General features: G+C 48.9%; 1 protein-coding gene across 2 annotated transcripts in view; it reads left to right on the top strand.

Annotated features, from left to right (window-relative positions):
- Positions 1-1,707: 1,707 nt before the first annotated feature.
- The window catches only part of lamb2 (laminin, beta 2 (laminin S)), a 172,283-nt gene continuing 158,735 nt past the window's right edge, over positions 1,708-15,255 (top strand). For both annotated transcript variants that reach the window (XM_087994030.1, XM_087994029.1), the window contains exon 1: positions 1,708-1,959. In XM_087994030.1, coding sequence (XP_087850156.1) covers positions 1,932-1,959 — 28 coding nt within the window. In that variant the 5' untranslated portion in view covers positions 1,708-1,931. The remainder of the gene's footprint in view (positions 1,960-15,255) is intronic.

The following is a 15,255-nucleotide window of genomic DNA, read 5'->3' as shown; positions in this document are numbered from 1 at the left end:
TCCATTCACTGATAGTGCAAGGACCGGGGGACACAGATTTGGATTTTTAAGCAGAAGTGGTGGGGGCGTGGATGTGGGGAAGCACCAGTAGGTGGTGGTAAAGTGAAACTCACCACATTGGCAAGGGGGTGGGGGGGATGGGAGACTATTGGACCGTTCAGGACAAAACTGGACGAAGACTTGAGGCAAAGAGACTTGCAGAGATCCAGGCATAGAATGTACGAATGGGACAGACTGCAATTTCCAAAGAGCCTCCTCCTGTGTTGTAATGGTGAAATCAACGTTGACCCCGTGTGGTTGGAGGGTCCCAGGGCGGAAGATGAGGTGTTCTTCCTCCAGTTGTCAGGTGGCTAGGATTTGGCAGTGGAGGAGGCCCAGGACTTGCATGTCCTTGGTGGGATGGGAGGGGGAGTTGAAGTGTTCGGCCACAGGACAGTGGGGTTGTTGGGTGCCTGTGTCCCAGACATGTTCCCTGAAATGTTCCATGACTTCCAAGCACCTCATCTACTGTACCTCCATCCCCAAGGTCCCAAATGATCCTTCCACATCTGGCAGAGATTTTCCTGAACATCCACGCACCTCATCTACTATATCCACTCCCGGCACCTTCCCTTGCTGCCGCAAGAGATGCAAAACTTGCGCACACATCTCCCCCCCCCCCCCCCCACCCCCTCACCTCCAACCAAGACCTCCCTCCACATCCAGCAAAGATTTTCCTGCACATCTAAACACCTCATCTACTGTAAAAGGCTCCTCTTTCCCTGGGGAGATCTGACTTAATGTCCCAACATAGCTATTTCCTTGTCCTGACCATGGAATGAGCTGCCAGAGGAAGTGGTGGAGGCTGGTACAGTTGCAACATTTAAGAGCCATTTGGATGGGTGTATGAATAGGAAGGGTTTGGAGGGATATGGGCCGGGTGCTGGCAGGTGGGACTAGATTGGGTTGGGATATCTGGTTGGCATGGACGGGTTGGACCGAAGGGTCTGTTTCCGTGCTGTACAGCTCTATGACTCTGTCACCTAGTTATATCCTGGGAGTTAAGGCCAACACTGGGATTGGGATCCATCCAAAATGCAGACCTTCCTCACTATTGACAGTTTGTAGTAGATTGTCCATGATTGATGTTCAGCTGAGAGATCTGTAGTTGCTTGTTTTCTGTTTCTCTCTCTTTCCCAACCTAAGTAACTGAGTAACATGTACACTTCTCCAGTGCATTGGCACAATTTAGAAAGCTTTGAAAGACAATAATATTTAGCTTTTGCAATTTCCTCACTGATTTATTTTAATCCCCTGGGGTGGAAGCCATCAGGTCCTGGAAATACATTTAACTTTAGCTCCCATTACTTTATCCACTGCCATTTTGATACTAAAACATTGATATTGAGACTATACTGACTCACTCCAGCCCCAACTCCCACTGACTCACTCCAGCCCCAACTCCCACTGACTCACTCCAGCCCCAACTCCCACTCACTCCAGCCCCAACTCCCACTGACTCCAGCCCCAACTCCCACTGACTCACTCCAGCGCTAGCTAGATCTCTATATTCCAAACTGACTCCGATTCCGCTTCCCCCTCCTCCGGCTCTTTGTCTGTATCTCACTCCAATCCCAGCTCTGATCCACTGCGGTTTTTTCCATCTCTCAGTTTTAAATATCTCAGCTGCTGAGATGGGAGTGTGTGATGGGAGGGTCTGAGTGAAGGGGCACTGAACACATAGTGATTAGTTTCGGAGTGTTGTCAGTTGCAGTCCTGAGGGTGAGGAGCTGCAGTTTAGGCTGACTGATCTGACAGGTGCTTTCCGAGGAGCCCCCATCCTGAGAGCCGCTGCTTCCGATTGCAACTTCCCGCAGAAAGTTTGCAAACAACCAGCCCTGGGAACTGGAGTTCCCCACAACCGTTACCACCGAGAGGCTGCATTTGGGACCATGAACACCCTCATCCTCACACTCTGCGGTGAGTAATCAGGAAAAATATTTAATGGCAAATACCTTGGAAAACAAAATGTTCCGCTCTAAGCGCCAGGAGCTGGACATTTTTAGATGAGTGTGAGGGTTTTTTTTTGTGTTCTGACCGGCACTTCGAATCCCCAATAGGATTGAGAGCAAAATTGAGTTGGGTCAGTTTGGTTATTTGTGCACAGGCACCATCTTAAAATGAGCTTTAACAAAAAATCAGAGCAATACATGTCCCGGGTAAGAATTTCCCTCCCTACTGCATCTTGTTCTGTTCTATTGGGAGTGCTACATTGGGAACCTTCACTGCTTTGTCAGTGTTGTACGCATTCCAAGCCTAAGTACATAAAAAGACACACACACACTCAATTCCCAATTCCTAATATAGAAATAAAGTGGGATGCAACATCAGATTTCCAAACTAAACCACCCAGTTTAGCCTGGAGATCCTCTTCCCCAGGATCCTGATCGGATTCATCTCTGGAAATCCAGCTAACAGTGATTCCCTGATGACTTTTTCCAACTGTCACTGACTTTTTCTCTCAAATAATCCCTTCCTCTGAGATCATACCAGCTTCCGTGCTAACTGAGGATCAAACTTGACATTTATTTTCCCTCGATCCTGGATGGGTGCAGCTCTAACAACACTCAAGAAGCTTGACATCATCCAGGACAAAGCAACCCACTTCACTGGCACTGCATTCGCAAACATCCGCTCCCTCCACCAACAACACTCAGTAGCAGCAGTGGGTACAGTCTACAAGATGTACCACATAAAATCCACAAAAGATCATTAAATAGCACCTTCCAAATCCACGACCACTTCCATTTGGAACGACAAGGACAGCAGATACGAGAGAACACCACCCCATGCAAGTTCCCCTCTCAGCTCCTCACCAACCTGACTTGGAAATAGAGTCATAGTTGGAGTCATACAGCATGGATATAGACCATTCTGTCCTTCCAGTTGTGCTGACCATAATCCCAAACTAATCTTATCTGCCTGTGCTTGGCCCATGTCCCTCCAAACATTTCTTATTCATGTACTTATCCAAATGTCTTTTCAACATTCTACAACTGCTTGACTAGTCTATGAGACAGCTGTTACAGTTTGGGTCCATATCCTAACATGTCTTCACCGCTTGGAGAAAGTGAGGACTGCAGATGCTGGAGATCAGACCGGAAAATGTGTTGCTGGAAAAGCGCAGCAGGTCAGGCAGCATCAAAGGAACAGGAGAATCGAAGTTTCGGGCATAAGCCCTTCTTCAGGAATTTTTCATGTCTTCACCGTTTGTCAACTGGGAGTAAAAGACTCCCCACGAGGGGAGACCTGCTCCTTTACTAGTATCTCTGGGCAGCCCAGGGTGAGTGTATGCTCTGTTCAACTTTCCCTGTGGTTATACTAAGTGGTCTGTCTTGATAAAGAGCAGTTCTGCACATGTCTGCTCCTGCATAACACTGGGGTACAGTACTGGTGGGGACAGGTCTGTCAGTGTATAACACTGGGGTACAGTACTGGTGGGGACAAGTCTGTCACTGTATAACACTGGGGTACAGTACTGGTGGGGACAGGTCTGTCACTGTATAACACTGGGGTACGGTACTGGTGGGGACAGGTCTGTCACTGTATAACACTTGGGTACGGTACTGGTGGGGACAGGTCTGTCACTGTATAACACAGGGGTACGGTACTGGTGGGGACAGGTCTGTTGCTGTACTACACTGGGGTACAGTACAGGTGGGGACAGGTGTGTCACTGTATAACACTGGGGTACAGTACTGGTGGGGACAGGTCTGTCACTGTATAACACTGGGGTACAGTACTGGTGGGGACAGGTCTGTTGCTGTACTACATTGGGGTACAGTACAGGTGGGGACAGGTCTGTCACTGTATAACACTGGGGTACGGTACTGGTGGGGACAGGTCTGTCACTGTATAACACTGGGGTACGGTACTGGTGGGGACGGGTCTGTCACTGTATAACACTGGGGTACAGTACTGGTGGGGACAGGTCTGTCACTGAATAACACTGGGGTACAGTACTGGTGGGGACAGGTCTGTTGCTGTACTATACTAGGGTACAGTACTGGTGGGACAGGTCTGTCACTGTATAACACTGGGGTACAGTACTGGTGGGACAGGTCTGTCACTGTATAACACTGGGGTACAGTACTGGTGGGGACAGGTCTGTTGCTGTACTACACTGGGGTACAGTACTGGTGGGGACAGGTCTGTCGCTGTATAACACTGGGGTACAGTACTGGTGGGGACAGGTCTGTCACTGTATAACACTGGGGTACAGTACTGGTGGAACAGGTCTGTCACTGTATAACACTGGGGTACAGTACTGGTGGAACAAGTCTGTCACTGTATAACACTGGGGTACAGTACTGGTGGGGACAGGTCTGTTGCTGTACTACACTGGGGCACAGTACTGGTGGGGACAGGTCTGTTGCTGTACTATACTAGGGTACAGTACTGGTGGGACAGGTCTGTCACTGTATAACACTGGGGTACAGTACTGGTGGGACAGGTCTGTCACTGTATAACACTGGGGTACAGTACTGGTGGGGACAGGTCTGTTGCTGTACTACACTGGGGTACAGTACTGGTGGGGACAGGTCTGTCACTGTATAACACTGGGGTACAGTACTGGTGGGGACAGGTCTGTCACTGTATAACACTGGGGTACAGTACTGGTGGAACAGGTCTGTCACTGTATAACACTGGGGTACAGTACTGGTGGAACAGGTCTGTCACTGTATAACACTGGGGTACAGTACTGGTGGGGACAGGTCTGTTGCTGCACTACACTGGGGCACAGTACTGGTGGGGACAGGTTTGTTGCTGTACTACACTGGGGTACAGTACTGGTGGGGGACAGGTCTGTCACAGTATAGCACTAGAGTACAGTACTGGCGGGACAGGTCTGTCACTGTATAACACTGGGGTACAGTACTGGTGGGACAGGCCTGTCACTGTATAACACTGGGGTACAGTACTGGTGGGACAGGTCTGTCACTGTATAACACTGGGATACAGTACTGGTGGGACAGGTCTGTAACTGTATAACACTGGGGTACAGTACTGGTGGGGACAGGTCTGTTGCTGTACTACACTGGGGTACAGTACTGGTGGGGGACAGGTCTGTCACAGTATAACACTAGGGTACAGTACTGGTGGGGACAGGTCTGTTGCTGTACTACACTGGGGTACAGTACTGGTGGGGACAGGTCTGTCGCTGTATTACACTGGGGTACAGTACTGGTGGGGACGGGTCTGTCGCTGTATAACACTGGGGTACAGTATTGGTGGGGACAGGTCTGTTGCTGTATTACACTGGGGTACAGTACTGGTGGGGACGGGTCTGTCGCTGTATAACACTGGGGTACAGTATTAGTGGTGACAGGTCTGTCGCTGTATTACACTGGGGTACAGTACCGGTGGGGACAGGTCTGTCCCTGTATAACACCTGGGGTACAGTACTGGTGGGGACAGGTCTGTCACTGTATAACATTGGGGTATAGTACTGGTGGGGACAGGTCTGTCGCTGTATAACACTGGGGTACAGTACTGGTGGGGACAGGTCTATTGCTGTACTACACTGGGGTACAGTACAGGTGGGGACAGGTCTGTCGCTGTATTACACTGGGGTACAGTACTGGTGGGGGACAGGTCTGTCACAGTATAACACTAGGGTACAGTACTGGTGGGGACAGGTCTGTTGCTGTACTACACTGGGGTACAGTACTGGTGGGGACAGGTCTGTCGCTGTACTACACTGGGGTACAGTACTGGTGGGGACAGGTCTGTTGCTGTAGAACACTGGGGCACAGTACTGGTGGGACAGGTCTGTCACTGTATAACACTGGAGTACAGTACTGGTGGGGGACAGGTCTGTCACAGTATAACACTAGGGTACAGTACTGGTGGGACAGGTCTGTCACTGTATAACACTGGGGTACAGTACTGATGGGACAGGTCTGTCACTGTATAACACTGGGGTACAGTACTGGTGGGGACAGGTCTGTTGCTGAACTACACTGGGGTACAGTACTGGTGGGGACAGGTCTGTCGCTGTATTACACTGGGGTACAGTACTGGTGGGGTCAGGTCTGTCGCTGTATAACACTGGGGTACAGTATTGGTGGGGACAGGTCTGTCACTGTATAACACTGGGGTACAGTACTGGTGGGGACAGGTCTGTCCCTGTATAACACTGGGGTACAGTACTGGTGGGGACAGGTCTGTCACTGTATAACATTGGGGTATAGTACTGATGGGGACAGGTCTGTCGCTGTATAACACTGGGGTACAGTACTGGTGGGGACAGGTCTGTTGCTGTATAACACTGGGGTACAGTACTGGTGGGGACAGGTCTGTCACTGTATAACACTGGGGTACAGTACTGGTGGGACAGGTCTGTCACTGTATAACACTGGGGTACAGTACTGGTGGGGACAGGTCTGTCACTGTATAACACAGGGGTACAGTACTGGTGGGGTCGGGTCTGTCACTGTATAACACTGGGGTACAGTACTGGTGGGGTCGGGTCTGTCACTGTATAACACTGGGGTACAGTACTGGTGGGGACAGGTCTGTCACTGTGTAACACTGGGGTACAGTACTGGTGGGACAGGTCTGTAACTGTATAACACTGGGGTACAGTACTGGTGGGGACAGGTCTGTTGCTGTACTACACTGGGGTACAGTACTGGTGGGGGACAGGTCTGTCACAGTATAACACTAGGGTACAGTACTGGTGGGGACAGGTCTGTTGCTGTACTACACTGGGGTACAGTACTGGTGGGGACAGGTCTGTCGCTGTATTACACTGGGGTACAGTACTGGTGGGGACGGGTCTGTCGCTGTATAACACTGGGGTACAGTATTGGTGGGGACAGGTCTGTCACTGTATAACACTGGGGTACAGTACTGGTGGGGACAGGTCTGTTGCTGTATAACACTGGGGTACAGTACTGGTGGGGACAGGTCTGTCGCTGTATTACACTGGGGTACAGTACTGGTGGGGACAGGTCTGTCCCTGTATAACATTGGGGTACAGTACTGGTGGGGACAGGTCTGTCGCTGTATTACACTGGGGTACAGTATTGGTGGGGACAGGTCTGTCACTGTATAACACAGGGGTACAGTACTGGTGGGGACAGGTCTGTCGCTGTATTACACTGGGAAACCGTACCGGTGGGAACAGGTCTGTCGCTGTATAACATTGGGGTACAGTACTGGTGGGGACAGGTCTGTCGCTGTATTACACTGGGGTACAGTACTGGTGGGGACAGGTCTGTCGCTGTATTACACTGGCGTACAGTACTGGTGGGGACAGGTCTGTCACTGTATTACACTGGGGTACAGTACTGGTGGGGACAGGTCTGTCACTGTATAACACTGGGGTACAGTACTGGTGGGGACAAGTCTGTCACTGTATAACACTGGGGTACAGTACTGGTGGGGACAGGTCTGTCACTGTATAACACAGGGGTACAGTACTGGTGGGGACAGGTCTGTCGCTGTATTACACTGGGAAACCGTACCGGTGGGAACAGGTCTGTCGCTGTATAACATTGGGGTACAGTACTGGTGGGGACAGGTCTGTCGCTGTATTACACTGGGGTACAGTACTGGTGGGGACAGGTCTGTCGCTGTATTACACTGGCGTACAGTACTGGTGGGGACAGGTCTGTCACTGTATTACACTGGGGTACAGTACTGGTGGGGACAGGTCTGTCGCTGTATAACACTGGGGTACAGTACTGGTGGGGACAGGTCTGTCACTGTATAACACTGGGGTACAGTACTGGTGGGGACAGGTCTGTCGCTGTATTACACTGGGGTACAGTACTGGTGGGGACAGGTCTGTCGCTGTATAACACTGGGGTACAGTACCGGTGGGGACAGGTGTGTCGCTGTATAACACTGGGGTACAGTACTGGTGGGGACAGGTCTGTCACTGTATAACATTGGGGTCTAGTACTGGTGGGGACAGGTCTGTTGCTGTATAACACTGGGGTACAGTACTGGTGGGGACAGGTCTGTTGCTGTATAACACTGGGGTACAGTACTGGTGGGGACAGGTCTGTTGCTGTATAACACTGGGGTACAGTACTGGTGGGGACAGGTCTGTTGCTGTACTACACTGGGGTACAGTACTGGTGGGGACAGGTCTGTCGCTGGACTACACTGGGGTACAGTACTGGTGGGGACAGGTCTGTCGCTGTATAACACTGGGGTACAGTACTGGTGGGGACGGGTCTGTTGCTGTATAACACTGGGGTACAGTACTGGTGGGGACAGGTCTGTTGCTGTATAACACTGGGGTACAGTACTGGTGGGGACAGGTCTGTTGCTGTATGACACTGGGGTATAGTACTGGTGGGGACAGGTCAGTGAATGTTTTAATCTGTTTCTAACTTTGCTGTCCTGACTCATGAAGAGGCAATTACCCACTTGATGTGCTTTCTTTGTCTCTGAGTTGGCATGCAGTGAGTGACGAATGAGTGTGGGTAATACTATGCTGTACCATGGAATGTGGTTGATTTTAGAAAAGGGCTTATTAGGCCATCAGTGCATTCCTGGGCTGAACGTGTGTGAGCGGCTCTCCAGCTGGACTCTGTTTTGAAATCGTTCTGAACAGCTGTCAGACATAGTAGCATTTCCTGAACCCTCACTCTGAGGGGCATTGAGAGGGGAGCTGGCAGCTCATTGACCATCTTGAAAATCCAGCTGCTAGTTTCAGCAGTAGGAGATATTTCTGGACCAATTGCTCTCTCTGTTTGTGACTGTAGTATGAGCTGTTGTGGGGGGTGTTTTTGCAGGGTGTGTGGGGGGATGTGTATAAAGTCAAGTGGGTGCACGTTCCCACCCATTATACAAGATGTGTAATTAAGTGTCACTTTTACTCGTTACAAGCTCAATTGAACCCAATGATAGCGGAGATGATGACCTCATTGCATTATCATTATTTTATCAATCCTGAAACCCAGGTTCTTCAGACCTGGGTTCGAATCCCACGACAGCAGTTGGTGGAATTGGAATTCAGTGAATCAACACTAAGAGTCTCATGATGACCATGAAAGTGTTGCTAATTTTTGGAAAACCCATCTGGCTCACGACAGTCCTTTCGGGAAGGAAATCTACCATCCTCACCCAGTCCAGCTTACAGGTGACTCCAGACTTACAGTAATTGTGCTGACCCTTAACTGCCCTCTGGGCAATTTAGAAGGTGCAATGAAATAAAAACAGATTACTCTGCCCATGCCAAAATATAGCTGGCACAGTCCGGTGTGGGCAGCACGTTTTAAAATGTTTTGAAATTGGCATCAGGAAAGGTTGGGGTACGACCCTTTGTACTGTTCCCTTTCTGCAGTCCCAGAAGGTAGTCCTCCCCTCCTTTCCTCCCTGAGCATTAAACCTACCCAGGCCCCACCCTCTTGCCCCTGCTGAGGGGCTACCCAATACCGAATGCTCTGACTTCCCTGGCTGTTGGGGTTCCCACTGTACCCCTTACCTGTTGTCTTGGCAATGCCCACTTCTGATCTATTGGTCTGTTGGAGCTGCTGGCCAGTTGGTGCAGTATTACAGTGGTGGAAAGGACGATGGATGAGGACTTGCCATCTGAGGTAGTTTGGGCTGAGGTTAGGAATAGGAAAGGTGAGGTCACCCTGTTAGGAGTCTTTTACAGGCCTCCTAATAGTCCTAGAATCATTGAAGAAAGGATAGGGAAGGTGATTCAGGAGATGAGTGACAGTAATAGGGTGGTTGTTATGGGGGACTTTAACTTTCCTGATATTGATTGGGAAAGCTATAGCTCAAGTTCGTTAGATGGGTCAGTGTTTGTTCAATGTGTACAGGAGAGTTTCCTGACACAATATGTAGACAGGCCAACAAGAGGTGAGGCCATACTGGATTTGGTTCTGGGTAACGAACCAGGCCAGGTGTTAGAATTAGAGGTAGGTAAGCACTTTGGGGATAGTGACCATAATTCGGTGATTTTTACTCTCGTGATGGAGAGGGATAAGTGTGTACTACAGGGCAAGAGTTATAGCTGGGGTCAGGGAAATTATGATGCGGTGAGGCATGACTTAGGATGTGTGGCTTGGAAAAGTAGACTCCAAGGCAAGAGTGTAAATGATATGTGGAGCTTGTTCAAGGAGCAACTATTGAGTGTCCTTGATAATTATGTACCTGTCATGCTGGGAGGAAAGGGTCGTGCGAGGGAGCCGTGGTTTAATAAGGAATTGGAATCCCTTGTTAAATGGAAGAGGGCGGCCTATCTTAAGATGAGACGTGAAGGTTCAATTGGGGCGATTGAGAGTTATAGGGTAGCCAGGAAGGACCTGAAGAGAGAGCTAAGAGCAGCAAGGAGGGGACATGAAAGGTCCTTAGTCGGTAGGATTAGGGAAAACCCTAAGGCTTTCTATAGGTATGTTAGGAATAAAAGAATGACGAGGGTAGGAATAGGTCCAGTCAAGGATAGTAGTGGGAAGTTGCGTGTGGAGGCGGAAGAGATTGGGGAGACACTGAATGAATACTTTTCTTCAGTATTTACTCAGGAACAGGGCATTGTCGTTGATGCGAATACTGAGTCACAAATAAGTAGAATGGATGGCTTTGAGGTATGTAGAGAAGAGGTGTTGGACATCCTGGAAAAGGTGAAAATAGATAAGTCCCCTGGGCCTGATGGCATTTATCCTAGGATTCTCTGGGAAGCAAGGGAGGAGATTGCAGAGCCATTGGCCTTGATTTTTATGTCCTCTTTGTCTACAGGAGTAGTGCCAGAAGACTGGAGGATAGCAAATGTGGTTCCCTTGTTCAAAAAGGGGAGTAGGGATAACCCTAGTAACTATAGGCCGGTGAGTCTCACTTCTGTTGTGTGCAAAGTCTTAGAGAGAATTGTAAGGGATAGGATTTATGCACATCTGGATAGGAATAATGTGATCAAGGATTGTCAGCATGGTTTTGTGAAGGGCAGGTCGTGCCTCACAAACCTTATTGAATTCTTTGAAAAGGTGACGAAGGAGGTTGATGAGGGGAAAGCGGTAGATGTGGTATATATGGACTTTAGTAAGGCGTTTGATAAGGTTCCCCATGGTAGGCTACTGCAGAAAATACGGAGATATGGCATTGAGGGTGAGTTGGAGGTTTGGATTAGGAATTGGTTGGATGGAAGAAGACAGAGGGTAGTAGTTGATGGCAAAGTTTCTTCATGGAGTGCCGTCACTAGCGGTGTTCCGCAAGGATCTGTTTTGGGACCATTGCTGTTTGTCATTTTTATAAATGACCTGGAAGAGGGGTTAGAAGGTTGGGTGAGCAAGTTTGCGGATGATACGAAAGTCGGAGGAGTTGTTGACAGTGAGGAAGGATGTGGCAGGTTACAGCAGGATATAGAGAAGCTGCAGAGCTGGGCAGAAAGGTGGCAAATGGAATTCAATGTAGCTAAGTGTGAGGTGATTCACTTTGGGAAGAATAACAAAAAGATGGGGTACTGGGCTAATGGTCGGATACTTGGTAGTGTGGATGAGCAGAGGGATCTTGGTGTCCACGTACACAGATCTCTGAAAGTTGCCACCCAGGTAAATAGTGCGGTGAGGAAGGCATATGGCGTACTGGCTTTTATTGGTAGAGGAATTGAGTTCCGGAGTCCTGAGGTCATGATGCAGTTGTATAAGACTCTGGTGCGGCCGCATCTGGAATATTGTGTGCAGTTTTGGTCGCCATACTATAGGAAGGACGTGGAAGCACTGGAACGGGTGCAGAGGAGGTTTACCAGGATGTTGCCTGGTATGGAAGGAAGATCGTATGAGGAAAGACTGAGACACTTGGGGCTGTTTTCATTAGAGAAAAGAAGGTTTAGGGGTGACTTGATTGAGGTGTACAAGATGATTAGGGGGTTAGATAGGGTTGACAGTGTGAACCTTTTCCCGCGTATGGAGTCGGGTATTACAAGGGGGCATAGCTTTAAATTAAGGGGGGGTAGATATAGGACTGAAGTTAGGGGTAGGTTCTTCACTCAGCGAGTCGTAAGTTCATGGAATGCCCTGCCAGTAGCAGTGGTGGACTCTCCCTCTTTATGGGCATTTAAGCGGGCATTGGATAGGTATATGGAGGATAGTGGGTTAGTATAGGTTAGGTGGGCTTGGATCGGCGCAACATCGAGGGCCAAAGGGCCTGTACTGCGCTGTATTCTTCTATGTTCTATGTTCTAACCCCTTTACCCACAACCCTCACCGCACCCCCTCTCTCAACTTTCTCTCTCACCACCCCCCCCTCGCCCTGTCCTCACTCCCACAGGTCACCATCTACCCCCACCCCACTCACAGCCATAGAGCGTGTGCCACAACAATTTACAAAGCTCCAAATGGTATTGGAGGAGCACTGTACCAGGGGATAATGATCATGGGTTAGGAAGGTGCTGTTGGGGGAGTCTTGGTGAGTCACTCCAGTATATCTTGTAGGTGGTACACACGGCTGCTCCTTATGGTGTTGGTGGTGGAGGGAGTGCTGAGCAGGAGCTGCTTTGTCCTGGATGGTATTGAGCCGCTCGAGTTTCATTGGAGCTGCACTCATCCAGGGATTGTTTAGCTGAACAGAAAAACTCTCTCCTCCAAAGAAATCTCCCTGGCATTTGTTATGTTCCAAAGCGTGATATTAAATAAACAGTTACTCTTGGTGTCTAAACAAGCCTAACCACTTGAGGTGGAAAAGCTGAAGGAAATCCTGCGCTAACTGTGCTGTCTTTCAGTCATCTCTCTGTCTGTCTCTCTTTCTCCACCTCCCCCAGCCAGTCCCTCTCTCAGTCAGCTGGACACACTCTCCCACTGCCCCTTGCCTGACTGGCTTTCCTAGAAGCCTGATCTCCCTGTGATGTTCCTGTCTGTCCTGGTACATATGTCCTGCTCCACTTACTTTCCCAGAGGGACTGGCTGTGAGGCTTGTACAGAAACAGTATGGTTCAACTCTGCATATTCACAGATTGTCTCAGTAAAACTGCAGTGAGCCAGTACAGGTGTTGGACATCAGAGTCAAATTCTGCTCATTACACATTCTTAATCCAAACAGTTTGGTTTGTGCATTGCTAAAAATGAGACAAGAAGCTGAACATTTTCGTCTTGAGTAGCAAGAAATAGACTTAGAACAAAAAGTTAAAAATCACACAACACCAGGTTATAGTCCAACAGGTTTAATTGGAAGCACACTAGCTTTCGGAGCTACGCTCCTTCATCAGGCAATGGAGCGTTGCTCTGAAAGCTAGTGTGCTTCCAATTAAACCTGTTGCACTATAACCTGGTGTTGTGTGATTTTTAACTTTGTACACCCCAGTCCAACACCGGCACCTCCAAATCAGAACAAAAAGAGACACTATTTCCTGCAGAATGACACAAGCGTGCTGGGGTTGGGCCATAGTTGGCATGGAAATGCAGTTAACTGTCAATCTTCATTCACAGATCAGGCAGTGAGATTCTGATTGGTCAGGGAGTTTTCATAAAAATCTATCAGAGATTGGCTGTCTCCATGACCACTTTTTTTAAATGAGAATGGGTCAATGTTTGTCCAAATTAGTTTTGCCTACACAGACAGGGCCTGAGGATTTATCTAAATGTACAAAACGATCATATTGTGGCCTCAAGTGATTGTCTTCATTTTATTTGAGAATAATGGCGAGGAAGCGGTTGGAAGAACAAGACGATGGGATGGGATGGGATGGAAGGAGTAAGGCAAGTAAAGAATGAGGGACAGGATGGGAAGCATTTGGGGGGGGAGGTAATAAAGGGAAGAGGAGAGAGAGGAAGAGGGGAAAGGTTACATGATAGTACAAGGAGGAATGTGATGCTTCTGGTCTCCTGCACAGTCTTAAGTTGCCAGGTGCATTATACACACATGAAATAGTTCAGAATCTTAGCCAGAAGCTCCCTTCCTGGCTGACCCTCTACTCATGCCCCATCAAACCCTCCCAGCTCAGGAATGGCACATACACCGTGAGCAGTGATCATTGGGATTATTCAACACTCCCAGCCCTTGTGCAGCATGTGGTTGGTTACAGGGTAAAGCCCTCTCTACACGTTTAAACTGAAAGTAAATCTTCCTCTCACTGTCCTCATCAAACACCCCCAGGACAGGGGCAGGATGGGATCAGGTACAGAGTAAAACTCCATCTTCACTGTCCCCCATCAAACACTACTAGGATAAGAATGGCACACACTTACTAATGCACCCTGAGCAGTGATCATGGGGACCATGTATCAGGCAGGGGAATTTTATCCCAAGTTCCTTCAGCAGTTCCAGCAGTGGAGAGGAATAGGGAGAGCAGAGGGGTGGGGGGGGGGGGGGGGGGGCAGCTGCAGGGTTTTATTGGAGAGTCTGGTAGGACCGAGCAGTCAAATTGGTTCTTGTGCTTTGTTGAAACATACATTGAGATGGTGTTGATCCCTGGGGCATGGACATCTGACATTGAGATGGTGTTGATCCCTGGGGCATGGACATCTGACATTGATGCAGTGCTGAAGCCCCACGTCTGCTCTCAGTACACTCACTGGAACATCGCGCTATTCAGTCCCTGAGTTTCCCCTTGCTGTTCCAAGCTCAACTCTCCACCAACATCATCCAGATTTCTGTGAATGAGCAGCTTTTGTGGAATGGACAGTGATTCACTGAGAAGGATGTCCAACTCAACTCTAGCAGCTGGTAATGCTCTCACTCCCAGGAGTGTCTTTTTCTTTTTCTATTTGTCCTTTGCAATCTAGCTGTCTCTCCTCCTCTCACACTTTCTATGTTGCTGTCTGTCTTTCTTTTGCTGTTGTATTGTCCTCTTCTGTTCCTCTGTTGATAGGATGTGGGTGTCACTGGCTGGGGGCAGCAATTAATGCTGGTCTCTAATCCCCCTGGAGAAGATGCTGGTGAACAGGTTTCTCCCCCTCTCCCACAATTGAACTGTTGCAGTCTGTGTTGAGTCATCATATCTGTTAATAGACTCCAGGCTGTTTGGGAAAATTGAAATCAAAACACGTTATGTCTTCATTTATGGAGACAGTTTATTGACTTCCTCAGTCGTTCTCTTCTTGTCGCCCATCCAATCCTTCCTGTATATAAATTATTTTAGATCAGCCTGACATGTTATGACACACCTCTGGGGCTAGTGGGATTTGAAACTCCAACCTTTTGGCCAGGGATTGAGACCCAACCCCTTCACCACAAGAGCCCTGAAAGGGCACTCAGGAATCAGATGGATTTATATTGCAATGGTTTCATGAGTTAATTACTCTTCATTTTTGAAAATTCAAG

This window comes from Chiloscyllium plagiosum, unplaced genomic scaffold, assembly GCF_037043375.1.
Source record: "Chiloscyllium plagiosum isolate Xiang-an unplaced genomic scaffold, Cpla_swu_hap1 HiC_scaffold_14, whole genome shotgun sequence".
Classification (NCBI taxonomy): domain Eukaryota; kingdom Metazoa; phylum Chordata; class Chondrichthyes; order Orectolobiformes; family Hemiscylliidae; genus Chiloscyllium; species Chiloscyllium plagiosum.
The sequence above is the reverse complement of the archived record's forward strand: the minus strand, read 5'-3'. Positions and strand labels throughout refer to the sequence as shown.